Source organism: Triplophysa rosa, linkage group LG17, assembly GCF_024868665.1.
Source record: "Triplophysa rosa linkage group LG17, Trosa_1v2, whole genome shotgun sequence".
Classification (NCBI taxonomy): domain Eukaryota; kingdom Metazoa; phylum Chordata; class Actinopteri; order Cypriniformes; family Nemacheilidae; genus Triplophysa; species Triplophysa rosa.
Window position 1 is genome coordinate 17439189 of NC_079906.1, and position 21629 is coordinate 17460817.

General features: G+C 39.1%; 1 protein-coding gene across 2 annotated transcripts in view; it reads right to left on the bottom strand.

Moving 5' to 3' along the window:
• Window positions 1-668: 668 nt before the first annotated feature.
• Window positions 669-21629, bottom strand: part of agbl4 (AGBL carboxypeptidase 4) — a 287406-nt gene continuing 266445 nt past the window's right edge. For both annotated transcript variants that reach the window (XM_057357635.1, XM_057357636.1), the window contains 4 exons: window positions 16670-16822; window positions 13091-13253; window positions 1735-1831; window positions 669-1263 (listed from right to left, as the gene is read on the bottom strand). In XM_057357635.1, coding sequence (XP_057213618.1) covers window positions 1161-1263; window positions 1735-1831; window positions 13091-13253; window positions 16670-16822 — 516 coding nt within the window. In that variant the 3' untranslated portion in view covers window positions 669-1160. The remainder of the gene's footprint in view (window positions 1264-1734; window positions 1832-13090; window positions 13254-16669; window positions 16823-21629) is intronic.

The following is a 21629-nucleotide window of genomic DNA, read 5'->3' on the forward strand; positions in this document are numbered from 1 at the left end:
CGTGTCAATGATTAAGGCGGGACATGCAAAGAGTTCACATCAGCCTAAGGACAATTAGAATGAGTTTGTGGCAGTGAGGTGAGCCAAGCATAAGGGACTAATGGGTCGAGACTCTGGTTAAAATGACAGCGCAGTTGGAAGGTGAAGCTCTCTATAAACGCGAAGGCTTTCAGGTATGACAGCGCCATTACATGTGTGCGTGCGGAGGTTCTGTAGATGGATGTGTTTTCTCATTCACATTAGCTCTCACCATCTTCTCTTCTACCATCTAAAATGCAAGTCATTTGTTTTTGCCTTTTCTGACTGATTGCCTCTGTTATTCCAAATGACTGGCCTGAAAAATACACGCTGCTTTTCACAGCCATCTTGACTGATAGCTTGAGCCATTCTGTATTTTAGACCCCTCACATTGTGTTCTGTGTGTTTGTGTTTGTGTATGTGTATGGACAGATCAGACATTTTTTAGAGATATTGTTTTATCTGTCTAAAACCACATTTTTTTATTTTGCTGAACAGCAGACACTGTGTTGATGCCTATTGTCTTGAGATTATGAAGAGAGGATTAAAGATGTATTGTTTTCTTAACAGTGATTCGAAATTACTTTTTCTTGCTTTCAATATCAGCACTTACTTAATAAGACACTGAAAAGCTCTTTTTTATTAAACACTTTATTAAAACAAAATTCAAGAACACAAAGCATGAATATAATAAAAGGTCCATTGCTTTACATTTAAGCAATTTCAAGCATTCAGATGTGAGCAAATAACTAATTATTCTAGACAATCAAATAATTCACAAAATCACTTTATCAGAATGAACGCAGCTGAAATCAAATATCTGTACTTATAGGCAATAGGCAACTTCAAAATCAAGGCAAAGTAGTTGGTATTCAACAAAAGCACTAAAAAAGCAATAAATGTAGCCGATGGGACAATTTACAGTTGACGTTTTCTCTGTGCAATATCTTACAAGCGAGAATTAATACTGTAGAAGACTCATAGTTGAATATTATCATTACATAAAACTTAGACAACTAATATCTGGTGGATTGCTGTGGGTTGATATGAAAACATCATTTGCAAGTGGACAATAGTTCACAACATCTCGCTCGAGGCTGTGATGCTTGTTGACAAAGTTTATTCACGTCTTCCTTGCGTGTTCAGTATTGCCTGACCCCATGGCTTTTCTTCTCACCTTTCACCTGATTTTTCCCATTTTTAGTATTGTTTCCTTGATGACTGGTGGATGTTCCATCAAATGTGCTGAAAAACACAAAGGGCAGATGCAAATGAATCAAACGAACACTGTCTTAGCTCCAGACGAAACGTCCACAGTTTGTTCATTATCATCATTTGGATAAATTTGCAGAACAAAGATTAAGGTGATAGTTCACCCCAAAATGAAAATGCTGTCATCATTTACTCACCCTCTTGACATTTCAAACCTGTATGGCTGTCTTTCTTCTGCAGAACCCAAAATAAGATATTTGAAGAATGTTGGCAACAGAAAACTGTTAGCCCCCATTGACTTGAATTGGTTTGTCCATACAATAAAAGTGAATGGGGACCAACAGTTTTTGGCTACCGACATTCTTCAAAATAGCTCCTTGTGTGTTTTGCACAAGAAAGAAAGTCATACAGGTTTTAAATGGTCAAGAGGGTGAGTAAATGATGACAGAATTTTCAATGTGAGGCAATCTACTCCAGCTGGATGCTATTCATCTGCTCATGCACCTGTGAATGAGTCCTGTAAGCTTGCTCTCATCTATCAAATTGTTCAGCTTGTAATAATCCAGGAACGTCCGGGCCACGTTTCTACCCAGCTTCATGTCTGTGAATAGGAGGTTAAGGAGTATTTCGGATCACATAGAATAATACGTCTACAGCGTTTGCTGTATAACCACACATTTCATTGTATTGGCAAGAAATATTGAAACATAAAGTGCATCATTTTGCTTTGATATTGGTCGTTAATGTCAGATAAATGTCTGTTTTAAAGTCATTGCAAATTTAAGAATTAAACACCTACAGAAGCTTGTCCCTGTATTCCTAAAGAAACAGTCGACACCAACAAAGCAAAATTGCAGTGCCTTGGAGGTCCCGCCACAGTTGGGACGTCGGATCCCTTGGAACCCTTAAATCTTTGTGTCTGATGTGCCGCTATTAATTGGAATATAAATAAATAAATAAGCCCCCGATTTTCTCCCATCTCGTACCAGCGCGACCATTTGCAGTAAATAACTGGCCAATACCCAGAAGAGCAATGCAGAGAGTAAATAAGCGGCGCGGCGGAGCCAGAGCTCAGCTCCTCGTGAGGATAAATCAAACGCCTCTCAGTCAAGTCAGCCAAAAGGAAAAAAATGCATTTCATTCCTGCAGTTACTTACAGCCGGAGCTTTATTTAAATTCATGCAATCCCCCCACAAGCCTTTCCTCCACTGTGCCGCGTTACAGAACACATCAATTACCAACAGCACTGCATCAAAGAGCTGTGAGGGCACTTACAATGCAGCTGAAAAAGGTGGAAGCCATTTAACACTAAGAGCCACACACTAGGCAAACATCGAACCGAAATCATTTTCCTTTCACTCAAACTCTGTATCTTTAGATTTCAAATAAAAGCAAGATCCGGCGTGATTTAGATCACAACGTCTATAGGACGGAAGCGGTTTTCCCCGAGGAGCTCGGGTGAATTTGTGTTTCACTAAAGTACCTTGGGATTTAAATCCCGTCCGAATCAAACACATCTGTGTTTTTCTCGCACATCCTCGGAGTTTATGGAGCAAATTGCCTACTATTTTCTGTCTACCTCAGGGGTCCCCAGAGGAATCTAATCTTCTGACTGACTGTTTTTTTAAACACATCTCGTTTATTTTGACCTTCTTCAACTAAAGTTTCATGTTTTGATGTATTAGCTGGTGCACCTTCATTATAATAGAAACCTTTTTGGATAACATTCAAGAACTGCTGTCATGGCATACAAAAATTAAAATCCATGAAATGATTCTAGTTCTTAATTACTTTCCTTCATTTTATGGTTTACAACATTTCTAGTCCTATATTCATTTCAATGGGTAAATTGACAAATTTGGCAAAAACAAAAGGTTGTATACAAATATTCAAGACCCCCTTCAAGATAAATGATGCAATACTGGCAATAACCACATTCAGACAGCCGTCTATGTTAAACCGCTTTAAAACCAAAGATCTCATTTGCATATAAGTCAGTACATGAAATCACAGACGATTTGTTAATTTTACCTCCAACATCATGCTCAAAACTAATCCCATCTGAATAGTGTTGTGTGATATGAGCTGTGATAGATCTTTGTCTTGTAGGACACGGGCTTAGACTAGACGCTCCATCATGATCTTATAGGAACGTTTTATCCAGCTGTGTTTTGTGGTTAACCTGCTGCTCTTTTGCGTCTGGACACTGTTGATGAATGAACACAGACGTGTTATTTTTCACCTTTGCCTGTCAGAACTTTACTGATGTTCCCAGATCGCATGTCTGACTGTCAAGCTGTTTGAGTGAAACAGCAGCCCTGAAAGAAAAACAAGATGGAAAGCGATTCTGTCGTTTTTTATTTTTCCAATTTCTTCTAACAGTCAAAAATTTGCTTGGCCACATAAATCCAGAGGCCATGACTGCGATCCTATTATCTCAAGCTGTTAACTTGTAAACAATCCCTCTTTGATATGAATGAGGCAACCAAAGGAGGTCGAGTACCGTGTCTCATGCATGTATATGAAACTAGCGTACTCGCTGCTTTATTCATAACCACTTCAATCTTCTAATGTAATATGACTATTTTTCAGGGAAATAAAGAGGTGCTCAACATGATCTTGATTAGTAGAGGTCACAGCGTCTGGCTTTAAACTCTTCCATTCGGGCTCTCGGATCCAGCAGGTTTCTCATTGCCCCCCTGCTTTCATGGCCTTGACAGCCACCGCGGTGGATGGAGTCATTCTGGGTTCCATCCCTCACCCAGCGGGCTGATGGGAACTCTCTCCATGATTCCAGCCCCTGTCTTCACACCCCATCTGGCCAGGGCTGCAAACACTGCAGCCCTCCAAAAACAACAGCTATTTTTGGATGCCGGGCAGGGAAGATGGCACGATTCACTTTAAAAGGATGACACAGAAAATGTGGTGTGACACAGCATTTATGATGCTATTATTTCTAAAGTGCATCAGAATGATAGACGAATTGTGTGAAAATTAGTTTGTCTGTCTTTAATTTCTGGATACTCTGGTTTGGATGTAATACTGGACATTACATGGGACCCAACAATACAATTCTGAGAACCAATACAAAAACAAACTAATAAAATATGGAAGTGTGTTAAAATGATTAATCGCTATAATGTTAATAAAAATATATTTTAATAGTTACTAATTGAATTGGTTTCAACCAAAATACCATATGAAGTCCCACTGGGCAAACAGCCTTTGATGTTAACATCAAAAGATTGTCTCCACTATTTGTTTTGCTATCTTAACTATAGTTTCATATTATTTTTTGCATTCAGTATTGAAATCTTCCTTACAGTATCAAAATCCTGTTTTTGTGTTGTGACCCTAGTTGAGAATCACCGGTCCAGTTTCTGCCATGGTGTTATGAAATCTGGCAGAAGTTCCAGAACGTTGTGCCAAAGCCTCCACAAATCTCTCATCCGTGACATCTTTGCTTTGACCTCTTATAAAGTTTCACGCTTTCCCTCTGATAAACAAAAAGTCTTCCAATGAGTAAGCGCGTGTTCGTGTGGTCTCCGAGCCCTGACAGAAATAGCACGGGAACCTGCGGCGTGCAGATGGCCTCTCCACTTGTGATGTCACAACATACACATTTATAACAGGAAATATGTGATGGGAGATCTGATGAGGAAGAGGAGGAGACTTCATCAGATTCACAGCTGCGAGAGGGACTCTCCTGCGCTCTGACTGGCGGTCGGCCAGGACCCAGCAGCAACCAGAACAACCTGGAAATTGGGGGGAATGTGAGGTACTGCCAAAACGTGGGAGGGCGGAATTTTCCAAAACATTCACAGTTCCACCTGGACGGTAGTCGGTAGACGAGAACCGTTGCATAATAAGAAGCCGAGAAGGTTAGGTATCTTGTGTCGTGAAATCACAATGTTAACACAAGAGATAGACACTTGACCGTGGCTGTCACCTTTAACCCCTTAGTAAATACAATCAAAATAATAATAAAAAATGAATAAATGTTAATAACAAATTTCCTATTTCTAGCATTGTGCCGTGTAAAGCAGCAAACATGTCTTTGTTGATTGATTTTGGAGGAAGTACTTTAATTTGTATCTTCTTGAATAAATGTACCATATGACCATATGAGGATACAGCAGGCCAGATGTTTCATCGCGGCCAGTCAGTGTCATTGGTGCGTGTGAGGTTTTTAATGTCATCAGCATACGCTCGGATCGTTGGATCGATTGTCGCCTTTGTTGCGACTCAAGGGCGAGTCTCCGAGGATGGGAGGGAGATGGACGTTTCCATGGCCCGCAAAATAATTTGTTTACCAGGTTGTGTATCCGCACGCAGCTTTCAAACAAACGGACAATGATGCCCCAATGACAAGGAACAAGGCACCCTGGTCTGAAGCCGGCTGCGTGCTAACAAGCAGGCAAATTAGGAACAAAAGTGGCATCAATATGGTTGAGTGACAGGCCTGTCACCAGGGTGTCACAAAGTGCCAATTAACAATGCTAATTAAAACAGTAAACAAGAGCACATAAAGCACGCAGGCAGGCATTGTGTCCCTGCAGCTCAAAGTCCTAAGACCTTGTGTCCCTCTTCTGTAGGGTGAGACAGAACTACTATAGAGGACGTGAAGGCCAAAATGGGCTTTGTGTTCCATTTGGAACAAATCCGACAAATTTTAAAAGGCTCCTTTAAAGGGATAGTTCACCCAAAAATGAAAATTATGTCATCAATTACTCACCCTCAGACTGTTCAAAACCCGTATAATTTCTTTGTTCTGCTAAACACAAAGGAAGATATTTGGGAGAAAGTCAGTAACTGAGCAGATCTCGCCCCCATTTACTGCCATAGTAGGGAAAATAAATACTATGGGAGTCAGTGAGGGGGCGAGATCTGCTCGTTTCGAATGGAATGCGAGTATGCGCTTTAACACTCATCTATGCATTTAATCAAGTACGTCTGTCATATACGCTTGGCAGAGGACTACATGTAATTTTCCCCATCAGAGAAGGACGAATTGTAGTGTTAATAGGAAGGAAATGACTATGATTACCTCTTGTAAAGGGCTGAGATAAGCACTCTGGTCTAAAGTATTGGATTTAAGAGCAATGCAGAGGTGCAGGTACCGGATTGGACGCAGGCTGGCTGTGACTGCATCCACACAATCAAAGCCATTTCATGCCATAAAGCTCTCAAAGACCAGAACATGACTGTATCTGATGACCTCTCAAAACAATCTGCTCCACAGATAGAAAAAAGTGAGAGAGAACCTTGACCATCAAAAGTTTGTAGAACTTAACTCGCACCGGAGAACAATAAAGACGGGTGTCTCCAAACCATCAATAATCTTTTTCATTTATGAATTATATCTGACTTTGTTAATTGATGACTAGCAATATATTTTGAATTTTATAAGTATCAGACTGTATCATTTTGTTATAAATTCAGTTATGGCAACATTAAATACACACTAGACAGCAGGCTAATACAACAAAAATGACAACTGAAAAATGTAGTTAAAATGGCAATGGTGCAAAAGATATTCTTAAAGGAACAGTTCACCCAAACATGAAAATTCAGTTTTCATTTACACCCTAAAGTTGTTTGTTCGGATGAAAACAGGGAAAGATATTTGAAAGAATGTAGGAAAGCAAATTAACAGTTCTGGAGCACTTTTGACTATTGTATTTTGTCCTACTATGGTAGTAAATGGTGGCCAAGAACTGTTTGGTTACAAGTATTCTTCCAAATATCTTTCTCTGTGTTCATCAGAATAGTGCAATTTGGAACAACTCGAGGGTGAGTAAAGGATGACAGATTTTGTATTTTTGGGTGAACTGGCCCTTTAATACAACATTCTGCTGAACTTCTCCTTCTCATATCACAGAAGAAAAAAAGTGTTTGGAACAACAACAACAGTGTGTTTAAATGATATATTAAATGTGGTGCACTATTTCAAATTCAATCTAAATCCACTAGGCTTCTCCGTTTCTACATTCAGCTTACGCTGTACCACTTTATATGTACGGCCCGTTCTCAAGACAGCATTGCAACATTTAAGTTGGCTGGATCCAAACTGAAGCGGCTGACATTGAAGGGCGGTGTTTGATTGAGTGGGACTTTTATAGCTTAGCCCAGGGATAACAGCTCTCTCAGTAGCCGTCTGTAGCCTAAAGGCCGTAAGAAAATGGCACAGCCGCCATAACACCGTACCGTCTCTCTCTCCCTTCACTGATGACAAAAAGTGAAAGACTTGTTAACCTGTCAGTGGGTAAAGGGCAGAACCAAACGTTCTCCATTTTACGTGTCTAGCACTAAGGTCAGTACTAATCTTTACCTTAGAAGCAAGCTTTAACCTTAACATATTATTTTGATCAAAATCCACACCCTTAATCTTGCCGTAAATGCTACCGTAATTCTGAACCCCAAGTGCAGTTCATACTGTTAAGGCTGGAACATAAAAACAAAAAAATCTAAACTTTCTCTGTACCTTACCCCGATTTCAACTGTAAACTTATGGAAATCATTTACAATTTGCTGTTGGGTGAGGAAATGTCAGTTTAAGGTTATATAATTTTACATAAACACGTAAAGATGAGAAAGCAAGGTAACTTGCACTTTAGGTCTCAAAGACAAATGACGATGCAAAGGCAATAGTTACGAATTGCAGCTTTAAAGAGACAGTTCACCCAAAAATACAAATTCTGTCATCATTTACTCACCCTTGAGTTGTTCCAAATCTGTATAAATTTCTTTGTTCTGATGAACACAGAGAGAGATATTTGGAAGAAGCATTCATTGGCCACCATTGACTACCATAGTACGAAGAATTACAACGGTGGTCAAAAGTGCCCCAGAACCGCTTGCTTTCCTACATTCTTCAAAATATCTTCTGTGTTCAACAGAAGCAATCTTTCCTACAATGGTAGTCAATGGTGGCCAACAACTGATAGGTTGCAATCATTCTTCCTAATTTCTTTCTCTTGTGTTGATCAGAACAAAGAAATGAAGACAGAATTTTCATTTTTGGGTGAACTGTTCCTTTAAGTGTGCAATCCCCCCCCCCAAAAATCAATTTGGATTTTATTTACAAGAAAGTACGTAACAATTATATTGCGTTATCAGCGCAAAGGTCAAGGGTTTGAGGCACAGGGAACAAACTTATTCATAAAATGTACACCTTGTAATGCACTTTAAGTTGATTTGGATAAAAAAGTGTGATTTGGATAAAAAAAGTGTCTGCCAAATGCATAAATAAAAATGAGACATATGTAAGTGTGGGCAGTATAAAAGTATATTGTGCTATGTAAAAATGTGTCTATACTCCGATATATACAATTTTGGTCATAACAAAACATTTCTAGACAGCTGTATCTCATAAGCTTACAAACTTAATTTTTCTTAAACTTTCTGGGATGGTGAGATATCAGAATAAACTGATTTGAAAGTCACAGAGTGAGCTCCCTCCATCATCGCATCCAGCTGGGTGTTGAACGAGATCCCAGACTCACTCTGCGCTCACCTGTTTCCAAAACACACTAACAACGCTCCGTCATCAAAGTTTCTCTCCCACGTTTCAAACCAAGTTTCAAAACAGAACTTGAACATAAAGCGTTCCATTATCTCTCATAAATTAGGCCGTTGTTTGTTTGGAAGTAAATGACGACGCTGATTAATGGCAGCCGCAAAGATTTCCAACAAAAGTTACATCTATAAAAAGTGTTTCAATAAACGGATCATTTTTAACAACAGCTGAGGCTGTCCTACAGCTAACGTACACACGTTCAGGGCTCATCGCTCCAAAAGGTCATTTCGAAATGCTTCTTTAATGCTGTCAATCTAAGTTCATTGTAAGTACCCACCTGCCGGAGCTTCGCACGGAGACACCTTGCAGCCACAGGCATTAGCCATCTTATAACGCTCGGGGGACGTTTTGACGAGGGTTAAAATTCAGTTACAGGTTAAAAGCGTCTGAGCTGTGCGTCCGTCATAAATTTCCTCAATTTTGTGAGACATTACAGGTGGGAATAAATCATTAAATGTAATAAATTATTCCCTTAGTGCCACTGTTCCTATATTCCTGACATGCTCTGCATGCTATAATGAGACAAGGGGGGTCATTTCACTGAAAAATCTTTTTTGTGCAGCATTATGGAGCGTGGCGAGATCTGTAGCCAGGTGGTGCCACAGTACATTATGCATGTATGTGTGTGTGTGTGTTTACGTAGCGGGGTTAGTAAGGGTGAATGAATTCCTTTGTGGGTAATTATATTGTTGTCATTGTTTTCATTTTTATCTGAGAGTAAAGTCATGTCTGTAAAGGTCTTTGTTGATAATTTGCACGCCTCATAGACCTGCCACCCGTCCTGTAAATGTGACAAATTCCGGTGACCTTTTTGCCCCCAATCTCTGTACTACATGCCATGGCAAATTCCCTTTCACTACTGGAGGCTGACACCCTTAAACCTCGCGTGCCACACACACTTACACACGCATGCCCTACCCCATATCCCCCCCCCCCCCGTTCTACAATGTAATCACAAGCCATGCCATTTAATTGCAATACAAAGCTTATCTGCTTTCTTTGTGTTTGTGTAACATTGGCATACTGCAAATCCTCGGGGCCCTGCCCACAAATGATGACACAAGTATTTGTATCATTTGAAACACTTTTGAATACTTACTTTAGTTTCTATCTTTTATTTATAGGGTTAAAGAACTACTGAGTCTAAAGGACCTTTGTCTTTTTTACAAATCAATTAATTGAAACTAGACATACATAATATATAATCGTCGCCTTGAAATGTTTAGGTTCTATCTGACGTTTTTTTTCCAAAACGGAGTTATTCACATATTCCGTGACAGCTTATTTACATTATGCGATGTTTTTTCCTCATGTTGTCCACGTTTTGGGACTTTTTTAGTTTTATCTACAAAGTCAAATGGAATGCAAAAACTTTGAAAGTTGTTTTCTCAAAACTGCTCAGAATGCAGACAGAACCTTATAATTCCAAGGCGACATAGTTGACATACTGTACTGTGCAAGTCTTAGACATGTTAGTATTTTCACTCCAAAAATGGTTTTAAGCCAGGTATTTACAGTATATCTTTTGTAATGTGTACATTAGTTTACATTTCCGAATAGCGGTTTTGCCATTATTTGTAATTATCCACAGATTTTTGTATGCACAGGGAGTCTGACGACAGCTGTGTTTGGAAACAAATTTCCTACTGACAAACAACAGCAAAATATAAAAAAGAAAAGAAAGTAACTGGCTTAAAACCTTCTTTGTTTTGGGTGAAAATACTAACATGCCTAAGATTTTTGCACAGTACTAATGGGCAATTCCAACGTTATGGACGTGACATTTTGTGTTATGGACGTGACATAAAAATGCTCAGAGAATGAATTTGTTACAAATATATTGAACCATTTGTTTATATTTCACTAAACCCTTGTTGATAGAGTCTAAACATAAAAAAATCTCAGTCTATGAACAAATTTTCTATTTTAAAAAAGGGAAATAAACATACGTTATGGATGTGACAAAAAAAGGACGCGTTTTTTGGGAGACGACAAACTTTGTAGGATTTCTGTGAAATCCTGTGAAGCAATAATACCCAATTAATGGAGAAGGGATGCCTCTTTATAGAACATAAAATAGTTATTTTATTTTAATTTTCATGTGTCCATTTATGAGGAATATGTAACGTTATGGATGTGACAATCCTGAAAATGGCACTTACCTGACTATGAAAAATCATGCACTAAAAATAAAACAAAAATGCTTTACAAATTTGAAGAGAGATCTCACATGGGTATTTGAACCACCAAATGTTAATATCTGTGCTGTTACCAAAGTAAAAACCGTTGGTAAAAACGTAATTTTTTCATAGTAAGGTTGACATTTTCACAGAATTGCCCTAAAAACTTTTCCAAGCTAGACGGAGTATGCATATTTTGATTGTGATTTAATTGTGAAAGTGTCTTCTGAACAAACACACAGCATATTATTGGCCATCTTGATGTGGATTCTATGCAGTGTAAAATCTCTCGACACTGAAAAAAACATTACCGTATAATAAATAGCTTACAGATCCGGGCCCTCTCACAGGATCTTGTTCGTAAGATTGCTTACCTGTAGATGAAAACTCACCAAAACATTCAAACAGGTCGGGCTTTACTGAACAGCATCCCATAGTGACAACTTTCTCTTTATTTGCTTGTTCTTTTTTTCACATGAGTAATACATTGCACAGCCTTCGAACACAGCCCACAATCAGCTTTAACCTCTCGCTACTTCACGGCACAGCTGTTTTAAGAGATGGGAAAGCTGTTTCAAGGAGACAGGCTTCACAAGTAAGTTATGACTCTTTCCAGTGTGCTATAAATTGCCTTTTTTGTTGTTTCTATCTTTCCCATGTCACTAAGGGGAAATAATCTACAGGGCTGCGGAGTAATTCTACATGGATGGGTTTCCTATTATCAGGGTTCGGACGGGTGGGCCTTGTAGATGACAACCCAGTGAAGCAGCCGGCGAGCGGAGAGAAACGGTTAAAGCAGCGAGAACTTACAGCATCAGTCAGCGGCTTTACTGCCCGCTCTGAGATAAACACCCAACAAATAAATAAATTAATGCAGGCGAGGACTGTAAATATGAGCATCTAGCAGGTGCGATAAAGGGGTGAAACTGCACACAACTGTATGCAAACAAACACCAGGGTGTTAAGACAGTAAATCATTGATACAAAAATAAAACAAATATCAAGATTAAACAGCGTGTAAAGCACTTGTTTTTCTAAAGTAACAACGTCCGCCTCCTTTCACAAGTCCACATTCCTGACACAAAACCTTTCCTATCGCTAGAGGGCACTTAAGCTACACATATCTGCATGGGTTTGCACAAAGACGCCTTTTGGCTCATAGAAGTCATCGCTGAGCAGCTTTCAACCTCAGATTCAGATATGAATCTGCTCACAGTCCAAAAAAATAAAAGCATCCACCGTTTCCCAAAAGCTTTTGGGTTCAGCATAGCTGGAGACAGTATAATCTTACAAATGTATTTGACTCCTGTTGGTGTTTGCACAGAAGGGGCTTGTAAAGCAAGGGAATCTTCAACCTTTAGAGGCACAACAATGACCTTATTCCCTTTGAAATAAGCCGTCATTTTATAGAGGAACAATTGCATTATCTATCTACACAACATGTACACACTATTCTATCACACCCCATAGACACAACAACACAGCATATCGGCACACTTCTGATGGCCAGCCGATCACGTATCTAACAGACAGCCGGCAAACGCTTGCTCTCTGATAATGATTCCCAGAATAATTAAGAGATCAATAGGCAAGCATCGCTCCCGGTAAATAAGGGGATGGAGCTGTACGACCGACGTGCAGCCGAAACGCAGGGGAGAGAGCAGAGCTTCAATACAGTGACATTATCACCCAAGCCTGTATTATTGAGCTGAGACGCCACCCCAGTACGCTGTCCGCTCTGCCTACATTGGCGAGATCATTTCAGAGAGTGAGACAGCAGCTACATTGGCTTTTGTCTACAGAGCCTGAGCATCGATTCGGGGAAATCGGGTCTTTACACCAGCTGTATGTTCCTCAAGAGGGGTAAAATTCGATGGAGTCCTCGATCACTCTAGGTAGAGCAAATCTCCTCGGGGAAGACACATGCTCATCACTGTTTGGCTTGCTCGAAACAAAAACCGACACACTAACAACCAAGGAGGTCTATAATACCTGGGCTAGCGAAAAGGTCAGCCTACATAGAAATCATCACGTATTTACAAATGTTGCGGTTAATATTATGTAATTGGTCACATTTGGACAAAATTAGTATAAAGGATACAGCTGTCTTCTGTGTACGGCACAGGTGAGGTACTTCCTGCCGTCAGGTAACTGTAGAAGGAGACCTCCAACGTGTAGCAGTAAGATGTGTCGTCCAATAGGCCACCCAGAAACCGGCGACCGGTGCCGGCCTTGACCACATCACGGTTAAATGATGTACTGGACTAGAGAGGACCAAGATGAGGACCAGAGAGATAAACAGAATAGAATGATTCCCATAATTCCCATATTATAATGACATAAATGTATAGGCAATTCAAGCATTATGCATGTGACTTTTGCAGTCAAAACCTGAAATATAATCTCTCAGAGAATGTGTTCATCACCAATATGCTGTATTTAACCATTTGTTTATATTTTCCTAAACTCTTGTTGATGGAGTCCAGACATCAGGAAAAATATCAGTCTACATGTTTTCTATTTAAGATAATCGAAATGTAAGTTAGGGATGTGACCAAAAGGACACCATTTTTGAAAGATGACATACTTTGTAGGATTTCTGTGAATAGTGAAATGCACAGAACAGAAGTAATAATGCCCAACAAATAGAGAAGGAATCACTCAAAAAATAATTCAGTGGCTTAGAAAATATAAAAAACAAACAGCTATATTATCTTGATAAAATCTTTTAAAATCAAGTGATATTTTTCAGACAGTTAATATCTGTAAAAGGTATATATTACTTATTTCTTTTCATTAAATAAACCTAAGTATTTAATTAACTAATTATATTTTTAATATATACTTTTTGATTAATTCTAATATAGAAATATTTGAGTTACTCAGATTTACTTAATTTTTTTGTTTACATTTAATTAATTTAAACAGGACAATTAATTGATTTTCACAGCTTTTTAGTGTAAATTGTTTCACCCCCAAAACATTGTTTAACACGGTTAAACATTTTAGAGTGATGGGCGTTCAGAGAACACAAAATTATATTACAATTTTTTTATTTTCATGTGCTCATTTATGAGGAATATGGATATGGATTTGACAATTCTGAGAGCAGCACTATGGAAAATCATACTTTAAAACTAAAAAAGCGTTTAAAAGCTTCAAGAAAAACCTCTCATGAGTATTTAAACCACATATCTGAGCTATGAGTATGGTGAAAAACTTATATGACAAACTTATATGCCGTATATTATATAAATGACAAAACAAAAACCATTTTCTCATACAGTAGACTCACAGAGAGAAAGCTATTGATTTGATTAAGAAACAAATTATGGATTGCATTGGGTCGCCGTAATAATTTATGCCGCTTTGTCCATTACACAAGTGCTTAAGTACCCTGGCAACTTTTCCCACTTTTCTTGGAGTCGTGCGCTTGCTTACGCTGCACTATCTGCCAGTTTCTGTGCCTTTCTGCAGCTCAGCTATAACGGCTGGTAAATGTTTGCTCTGCCCAGAAAAAGTGACTGATCTGGTGTCAGCGTGACGTGAAGCTGGTGGCTAAGCACAGTAGAGACATGATGCTCTCCAGAGGCAGCTCTCCCTCAATATGCTGCATGAACTTTGCGATGCTTGTGTGCTGAATAGGCAGAGAAGAGGGGGCAACTTGCCAGCTGCGGGGACCTGTCCTCTGTGCCTTCTTGTCTCCATACGCACACACTTATTTAAGAATACACAAAACAAGCACATAACAATGATTTAGAATGCTTAAAGGAACAGTTTAGCTAAAAATGAAAATGTATTATTTACACATCCTCATGTTTTGCCATCCTCATGTAGTGCTTCTGTGTAAAGCAAAAGGAGATTTTTTTGTGCTTTACAAAAGAAACAAGGCTGAGTAAATGATGGCAGAACTTTTATTTTCAGGTGAACTGATCCTTCAAAACATCCCCGCACCCACCGCGATAGATGCGAAAGGCAAAGCTTACCCTTAAATTCTGCACGCATGCACAACACAAACAGCATTTACAGAGGATCGTAAATAACGTCGTGACATTTTTCTGTAAGGCAGAGAATGGTCACGGGCTGTGAAAAGCAGCTCTTTGTGTAAGTACGAGAAAAGTCTGCGAGCTCTAAATGGGTGACTGAGCAGTAAAGGTTAGTCTGCTGCCCGTATTCTGCGGGCGGAGCCGCTGAAATGTCACACTTGCAGCATGCTGAAGGTCATTGTTGGAGAAACCGTATGCTGACAAAGAAAACGACACAGAGCGTTGGGCTGCAGGGAGGGGAGGGTGGGTCTCCACAATGGGACCCTCATTGGAGTAAAACTTGAAGTAGGCAAAATATAGCGTTGAGACACTCTCACACATCTTTCTCATCCCCCCAACAGAAAACAAGCCTCTATCTGTCCATTTTCTTTCTGTTATGAATCTATCTAGCCATCATCAAACCATCAAGCCATTTTCCATTGTCTATCAGTTTTTTGTCCATCTATATGCATTATCAATATACATTGTCATAATAATAAAACCAAAACCAAAACCAGTGAAACCCCCTGGAATAATAGTTGAAACCGTGTAATAGTTAATTCGAGATGAATAGCGTAACAATGAGTGCAATTGAGCAGGAAGACAAATAAACAAACAAAGGCCGACCCTTTTAATTCAAACGGTCCCACTTTTACATTAAAAACTGTAAAAAATAAGTAATAAATGCATAAATAAATATGTAATAGATGCAGTAATGCATCTTCTCAGTCGCTTATAAGCAAAAATTCATCGGCATGCTGTTCTCGGCTCAGCCAACAGCTTCAGTGTGGCAAATGGTTTAAGTGTCTCCGCTCCACTCTTATAGACACCTCATCAGCAATATTGAGTCTGCTTATTGTCTTGCTCTGCAGAATTGAAAAGGTTACTTGCCATCCCCTGGAAAAATAGCCCACGTTGATGCGCCTCATCTTGGAAACAAAAAATTTGCTAATTTATGGGGCGTATTGAATTTTTGGAGAAAATACCAATAACGCTTTTCCACGGGGCATTTGCTAATGAGTATAAAGCTGAAAGGCTGACCGTGATGAAAATCCATGATGATTTTCCTTCGCAGAAGAAAATAAGGAACAGAGTAAGAGTAATAGTAAAATGGTGTGTACATGTATTTATTTATTGTGTCATTTCTAATTTTCTGATTTAAGTTGGACAGAAAACATAATGCAATAGTACTTTACGATCTTGACAATTTATACCATATACATTAAAGCTCCTGAGTTTTGGATTTTATTATTTTATAGTATAAATATTGGCATTTCTCGACTAGAAAAAAATCTCAGTAAGAAGTACTACTGTGATCCTCTCTGTGGCAGTCACATTTTTGGACATTCTTTAAAGCACCCTAAAGTATAATGTAAATATCATTATATATCTATATATATATATATATATATATATGCAGGAACCATAATATTACCATAGTACCTGACTGTCTCATAGTACTGCAGTATAACTTTTTAATAAGGACTCAGTTGGTATATTAAGGTATACAATGACAATATTAAGGTATAAAAATATAGCTATAGCCTCTACATTTATAATCTGCAAGAAACAGGCGCTCCCTAAGGCAGCAGTATTTCTAGTGTGTAGAAGTGCAGGGGAGCATTATATTAGATTCAGTACATTCTGGGACTCACAAGAGAGAAGTCAGGTGCGTTGTGGCACAGTAATCGAGGAAAAACGGCCTGTCTCTGCACCCTCTCCTCTTCCTCAAAGACATTACCGTACATGAAGCCATTCATCATGGTGGAGTGGGCATGGACATCGATGTAGAACTCCAAACTCACTTTCTGTAAAACAGAACGAGCGAGACAGAATGAGTAACGGAGTGGACGGAGAACCAAGCATGATGTCATTGATGATGTCACAAACCTGGCACATGTCAATTTGAATATGCACACACACAAAGGAGAATTACAATAAAAATGGCATAACTGTATACAATTCAGTCACGCATGATTTTACCTCTATTTGTGTGTTCCAGTGCACATGTACTTTGTAAATGGCTTTTTTTGAGCTTGACAGCTGTGGTTACTATATGCAGTGTTGGGTAAGTTACTCTCAAAAAGTAATTAATTACTAGTTACTAATTACATATTCAATAGTGTAATTAGATTACTGTACAAATTACTCTCTCCAAAAAGTATTTAGTTACTTATTACTAATTACGTTCTATATCCTAAATTACAGAAAAAATAAGAGTAATCCCTTACTTTACTTTTTCAAGGGAAAAGTAATTCAATTACAGTAACTAATTACTTAGTAACTAGTGACACCCAACACTGACTATATGCTTTCGTGGTACAGAAAAACATGATCCAAAATCTAAAAAAAGTCAGGAAGTCAAAAAGGTGTTAAAGGAGTAGTTCACTTCAAAATCCCCCCCATTGACTTTTCATAGTAGGAATAAAAATTACTATGGAAAGTGAATGGGGGCAAATTTTGAAGTGAACTACTCCTTTAACATACGGGTAACCTTTCCATAAAACAGGCAGGGAGACAAAATGACAAGAATCAAAAACAAAGACAAGCAAAAGCAAACGCCTTAAATATTAAACTATCAAACTATAGCGTGGTTTCCCATCACTGATGCTCAGACTGCAGAAATAAGCACAGCATTATTCATCGCAATCCTCCAAAAGAGCAACGACACTACTGGGTGTTTTATAGAACAGCTGTCACAACTGCCACGGTTTAGAGGGATTAATTCATGTTCCTGAGTCAGCAGGCGATGCAGACACGCCTCGTGGCCTCATCCGGGGGCCTCAGATCAGGCGTTTTAATGCAAAATAAGTGATTATTATGAACCAGCAAACCCATACAATAATATTTGTCAGAAAAAACAGTCCAGGTAGTGAAGTGACACCTCAAACATTGTAACAAAGACAATGGGAGAGAAAGCATACTAGCTTCGCTGAAAGTAGGAAAAAAGGAATAACCGGGACTGTACATGTGTGAAAGTGTTTCTCTCCTCAGAAAAAGTGCACAGTCCTGAAAGTGATGCTGCGAGAAAGGAACAGCCCTTTAGATACGCCCCCTCTTGTGCCACCCACGTGCCATTTTGGCTCTCTGGTCTCTCAGTTCCAGTCTGGCAGCACTGCGGTGCAGGAAACTGTCGCTCCGTGTACAGCTGTACTGTCTCCATCATGGTTGCCACATCATTAAGCCGGCGCTTGACGTGATGATGAGAGAGACACTCGTGTTGTTTTGTGTTGAAGGACGATCACGCTGTCGAGCGGAACAAGGTATTGACGCGTGGAGGGGTGCTGTTTGACGCGCTGCTGCGCATGCGTGTGTAAACGTGTGTGGGTGAGAGAGCGTGAGTCACAGCACTTCAGTGATAAAGCACGAGAAGGAGCATCCTGCTATGCTTATCTATAGAGCGACAAAGTAATGGCCATTTTGTTTGAGGTTGCTGTTTATCTCTCTCTCTATCGGTTGTGTACCTTGTAAGCATCTGATGCAGCCTAACAGGCCCCACTCCTCTACCCTTTGACCCCTCCCTCTCTTTTTTCTATCTCTCTATCTACACCACATCTGTGCCAAACCTTTTCTCTTCATTACACATTCCGAAGCGCACCTCGAATCCTGCGGGTCGCCAGGAGGAGGTAAAGCAGAAGAAAGAAAGAGAGAGAAATATCAGGAGTCAGAGACCAAGAGAGAAAGAGGGGGGGGGGTGGATCGGGCAGCACCCGGTGCTTGAAATTCCGCTCACAGCCAAAGCAATTTCCTTGTGAGCGCAGGGCTGTCAGGCCTCTGATGGCAGGCGGTGAAATATGGTGGCTGTGAGTGGGGCGGCTGTACGCATGCCAGTCTGATGGATGGAGCCCGCAAGGAAAAGGGAGAAACAACACACAGACAAAAAAGAGGAGAGAGAGACAGAGAGAGAGAGAGGTGCACTGGTCATTGTTGAGGAAGCTCCTTGCAGGGTTTCCCAGACAGTTTAATTATACTTAACTAAAAGTACATCAAACAAAAACATGTTTAATAACCAAAAACATTTAATTTTATTTTTAATAACAATATAGCCTACTACGGTACATTAAAAACTTAATATACTGAAAAACTTACATTAAGCTGAAACTAAGAAGCACCAAAACTACGCTTTTGAATTCTTTTCATCATTAAGTACATTTTGTTTACATGTTTGATACAACTACAATCTCAAATCTTAAAATTAAAAGTGCTTCATGATGCCATAGAAGAACCATGTTGGCTGAATGGTTCTTGGTTCTATGGCATTGCTGTGAAGAATCTTTTGTGGTACCTTTTTTAAAAATGTTTAGAAACTACAAAACAATGATAAAACATAAATAACAGACAATTTTTTAAAGATTTATAACTACAATGACCCTGTTCACTGAGTCCAGGAATCGGGTATGTCTAATTGTCCTGATAATTGCAATGCATTACAAAATCAGGGCGGGGTACACACACGCACGTGCACATGCAGACACACACTTTTGACCTTTTCTGTTGCTCAAAGAGATGCTTAAGTTTACATGCCGTGTAATGGCACTACACGCATGAAGTACCATGTTCCTTAAGCAAGCTTCGTTTGCTCGTTTTGCTCCGTTAACAACATAATTAAGAGCGGAAATGAAATTTTCGGCCAGTGCTTCATTCTGCAAGAGCCGTTCCCTACCTGGGGGTAGAAATGACCTTTTAGCACTGATCTGGGACCAGCTTTTTTCTATCGTAGTACTGAGTTCATGAAAGAAAAAGAGGCCTTATGTGCCTATTTCTGTGGTATTAAACTCTCACCTTTCAAAGTAAAAAAAATTCTGTCCCCCGTCACAATATTCAAACTCGATTATCCTCGTACGCGACATCAACGGCATCAACGACAGGAAAGTACAGTCGCCATCTACGGCCCTCAATGTCAACAAACAGACAGCCAATCACACAGTCTTAATGTGCTGTCAATCACAGGTGGACAATACTCGGCTAACTTAACGCTGATTGATTGTTCAATTAGCAAGCGTCTCTGACCTCTAGATTTGTTCATTTGAATTTGTAATTAAGCAATTAAGGGCAATTAAGAAATGAGGAATATGAAAATAGAGCATAATTTGTGTGTTGACGTGTTGAATATTCAAGCACGTATAAAAAAGGGACTCGATGCCCATCACACTCACTGCTGGGCTGCGTCTAAGGACGGAAGGTAAACGCCAATCTGCTCCTTTGAGAAGAAATAGAAGGTCAAAAGAATTTCGTCGGATGAGCACTTATCTAAGGAATAGTAATTAGTCTGGGCTGTTAAGGCCCATAAATGCTCTGCTTATCTGTATGAATTAAGAAATGGTGCTGATTTAAGCAGGATTAGAAGCTGATGCATTTAACCACAAAGCTCTTAGCATCAGCAGTACCTACGAAAAGAGGATACAACAGATTCCGCACGCTCGAAAAGTTTGTTCTCCCTCCGCAGACGACTGAAAAAATGAAAAGAGCCTGAGCAGTTTTGTTAATGCAGAAATACAGTTGTGATGGGAAAAGCATTATGTTTGAGGTCAAAACACACAATTACATGGAAAATGAAAGAAGAAATTGGAATAGTGTGATGTTTAGTCAGTTCTTCAAAAAAGAATTTGAATTATGACTTTCAGCAGCAACATTCTAGTGCAACAAATTCATCCTCCTTTACCAGCAAGAGTACAAAACTTTTTCTTTTCTTTTTCAAACAAGGAACACTAAAAACTGTTGTGGTAAGAACAACACATCTCTGTCTAGTTAAGGATAACACATTTTGTGTTACTTTTAACTAAACACTATGTTGTCCCTTTTAGTTATTCAACATAAAATCAACACAAAATGACACATAACCTGTAACACCTTGTCTACACCGGACGTGACAGGCGCGACGCAACGCATCCATTGTGGACAAAATTTAAAATTATAATGGGTTCTAATGTGTTTCTAATGTCTTTTGTTGTGTCGGTCGTGCCTGTCGCGTCTGGTGTAGACACGGTGTTAAAAAAACATGTTAAAATTCTATAACACAAAAAAATTGTTATTATATAACACATCCTTTTTGAGAGTTAAGAGTTCACCCAAAAATAATGTAACTTTTGTCATTATTTATTTTCGTTATGTCATGTGAGTCCATATGAGTTGTTACCCTGAGTTGCTGAATTTTAAAATACAACAATGCAGAACCGTTCTGACAAATGTTTACACTGCTGTCTTCTAAAAAATGAAAGTGGAGGTGACCAGGGACTTCTTTATATAACTACTACTTCTTTCCATGAAAGAAAGATATCTAGATTTACAGGTTTCAAAAGAAAAAAAACTATTCCACAAAAAATCATAAAAATCTGGAATAACATGATGGGGAGCAAATGATGACAGAATATTCATTATTGGGTGAACAGCATCTTTGAGCAAACAATAAAATCTCATCTAATGTGCCTGTGTGTTTTTGACTTAAAAAGATACTCTTAAAAACAAGAGAAAAACAAAGACAGAAAGATCAGATAAAAACTGATAAGTCTGGGTATTTCGTCACTGAGTGTAAAATGATGGAGGGACGGAGAACAGGAAGTGATGATGAACGAAAATTGCCCCTAAATCTCAGAGATGACTAATAAAGGTACATCT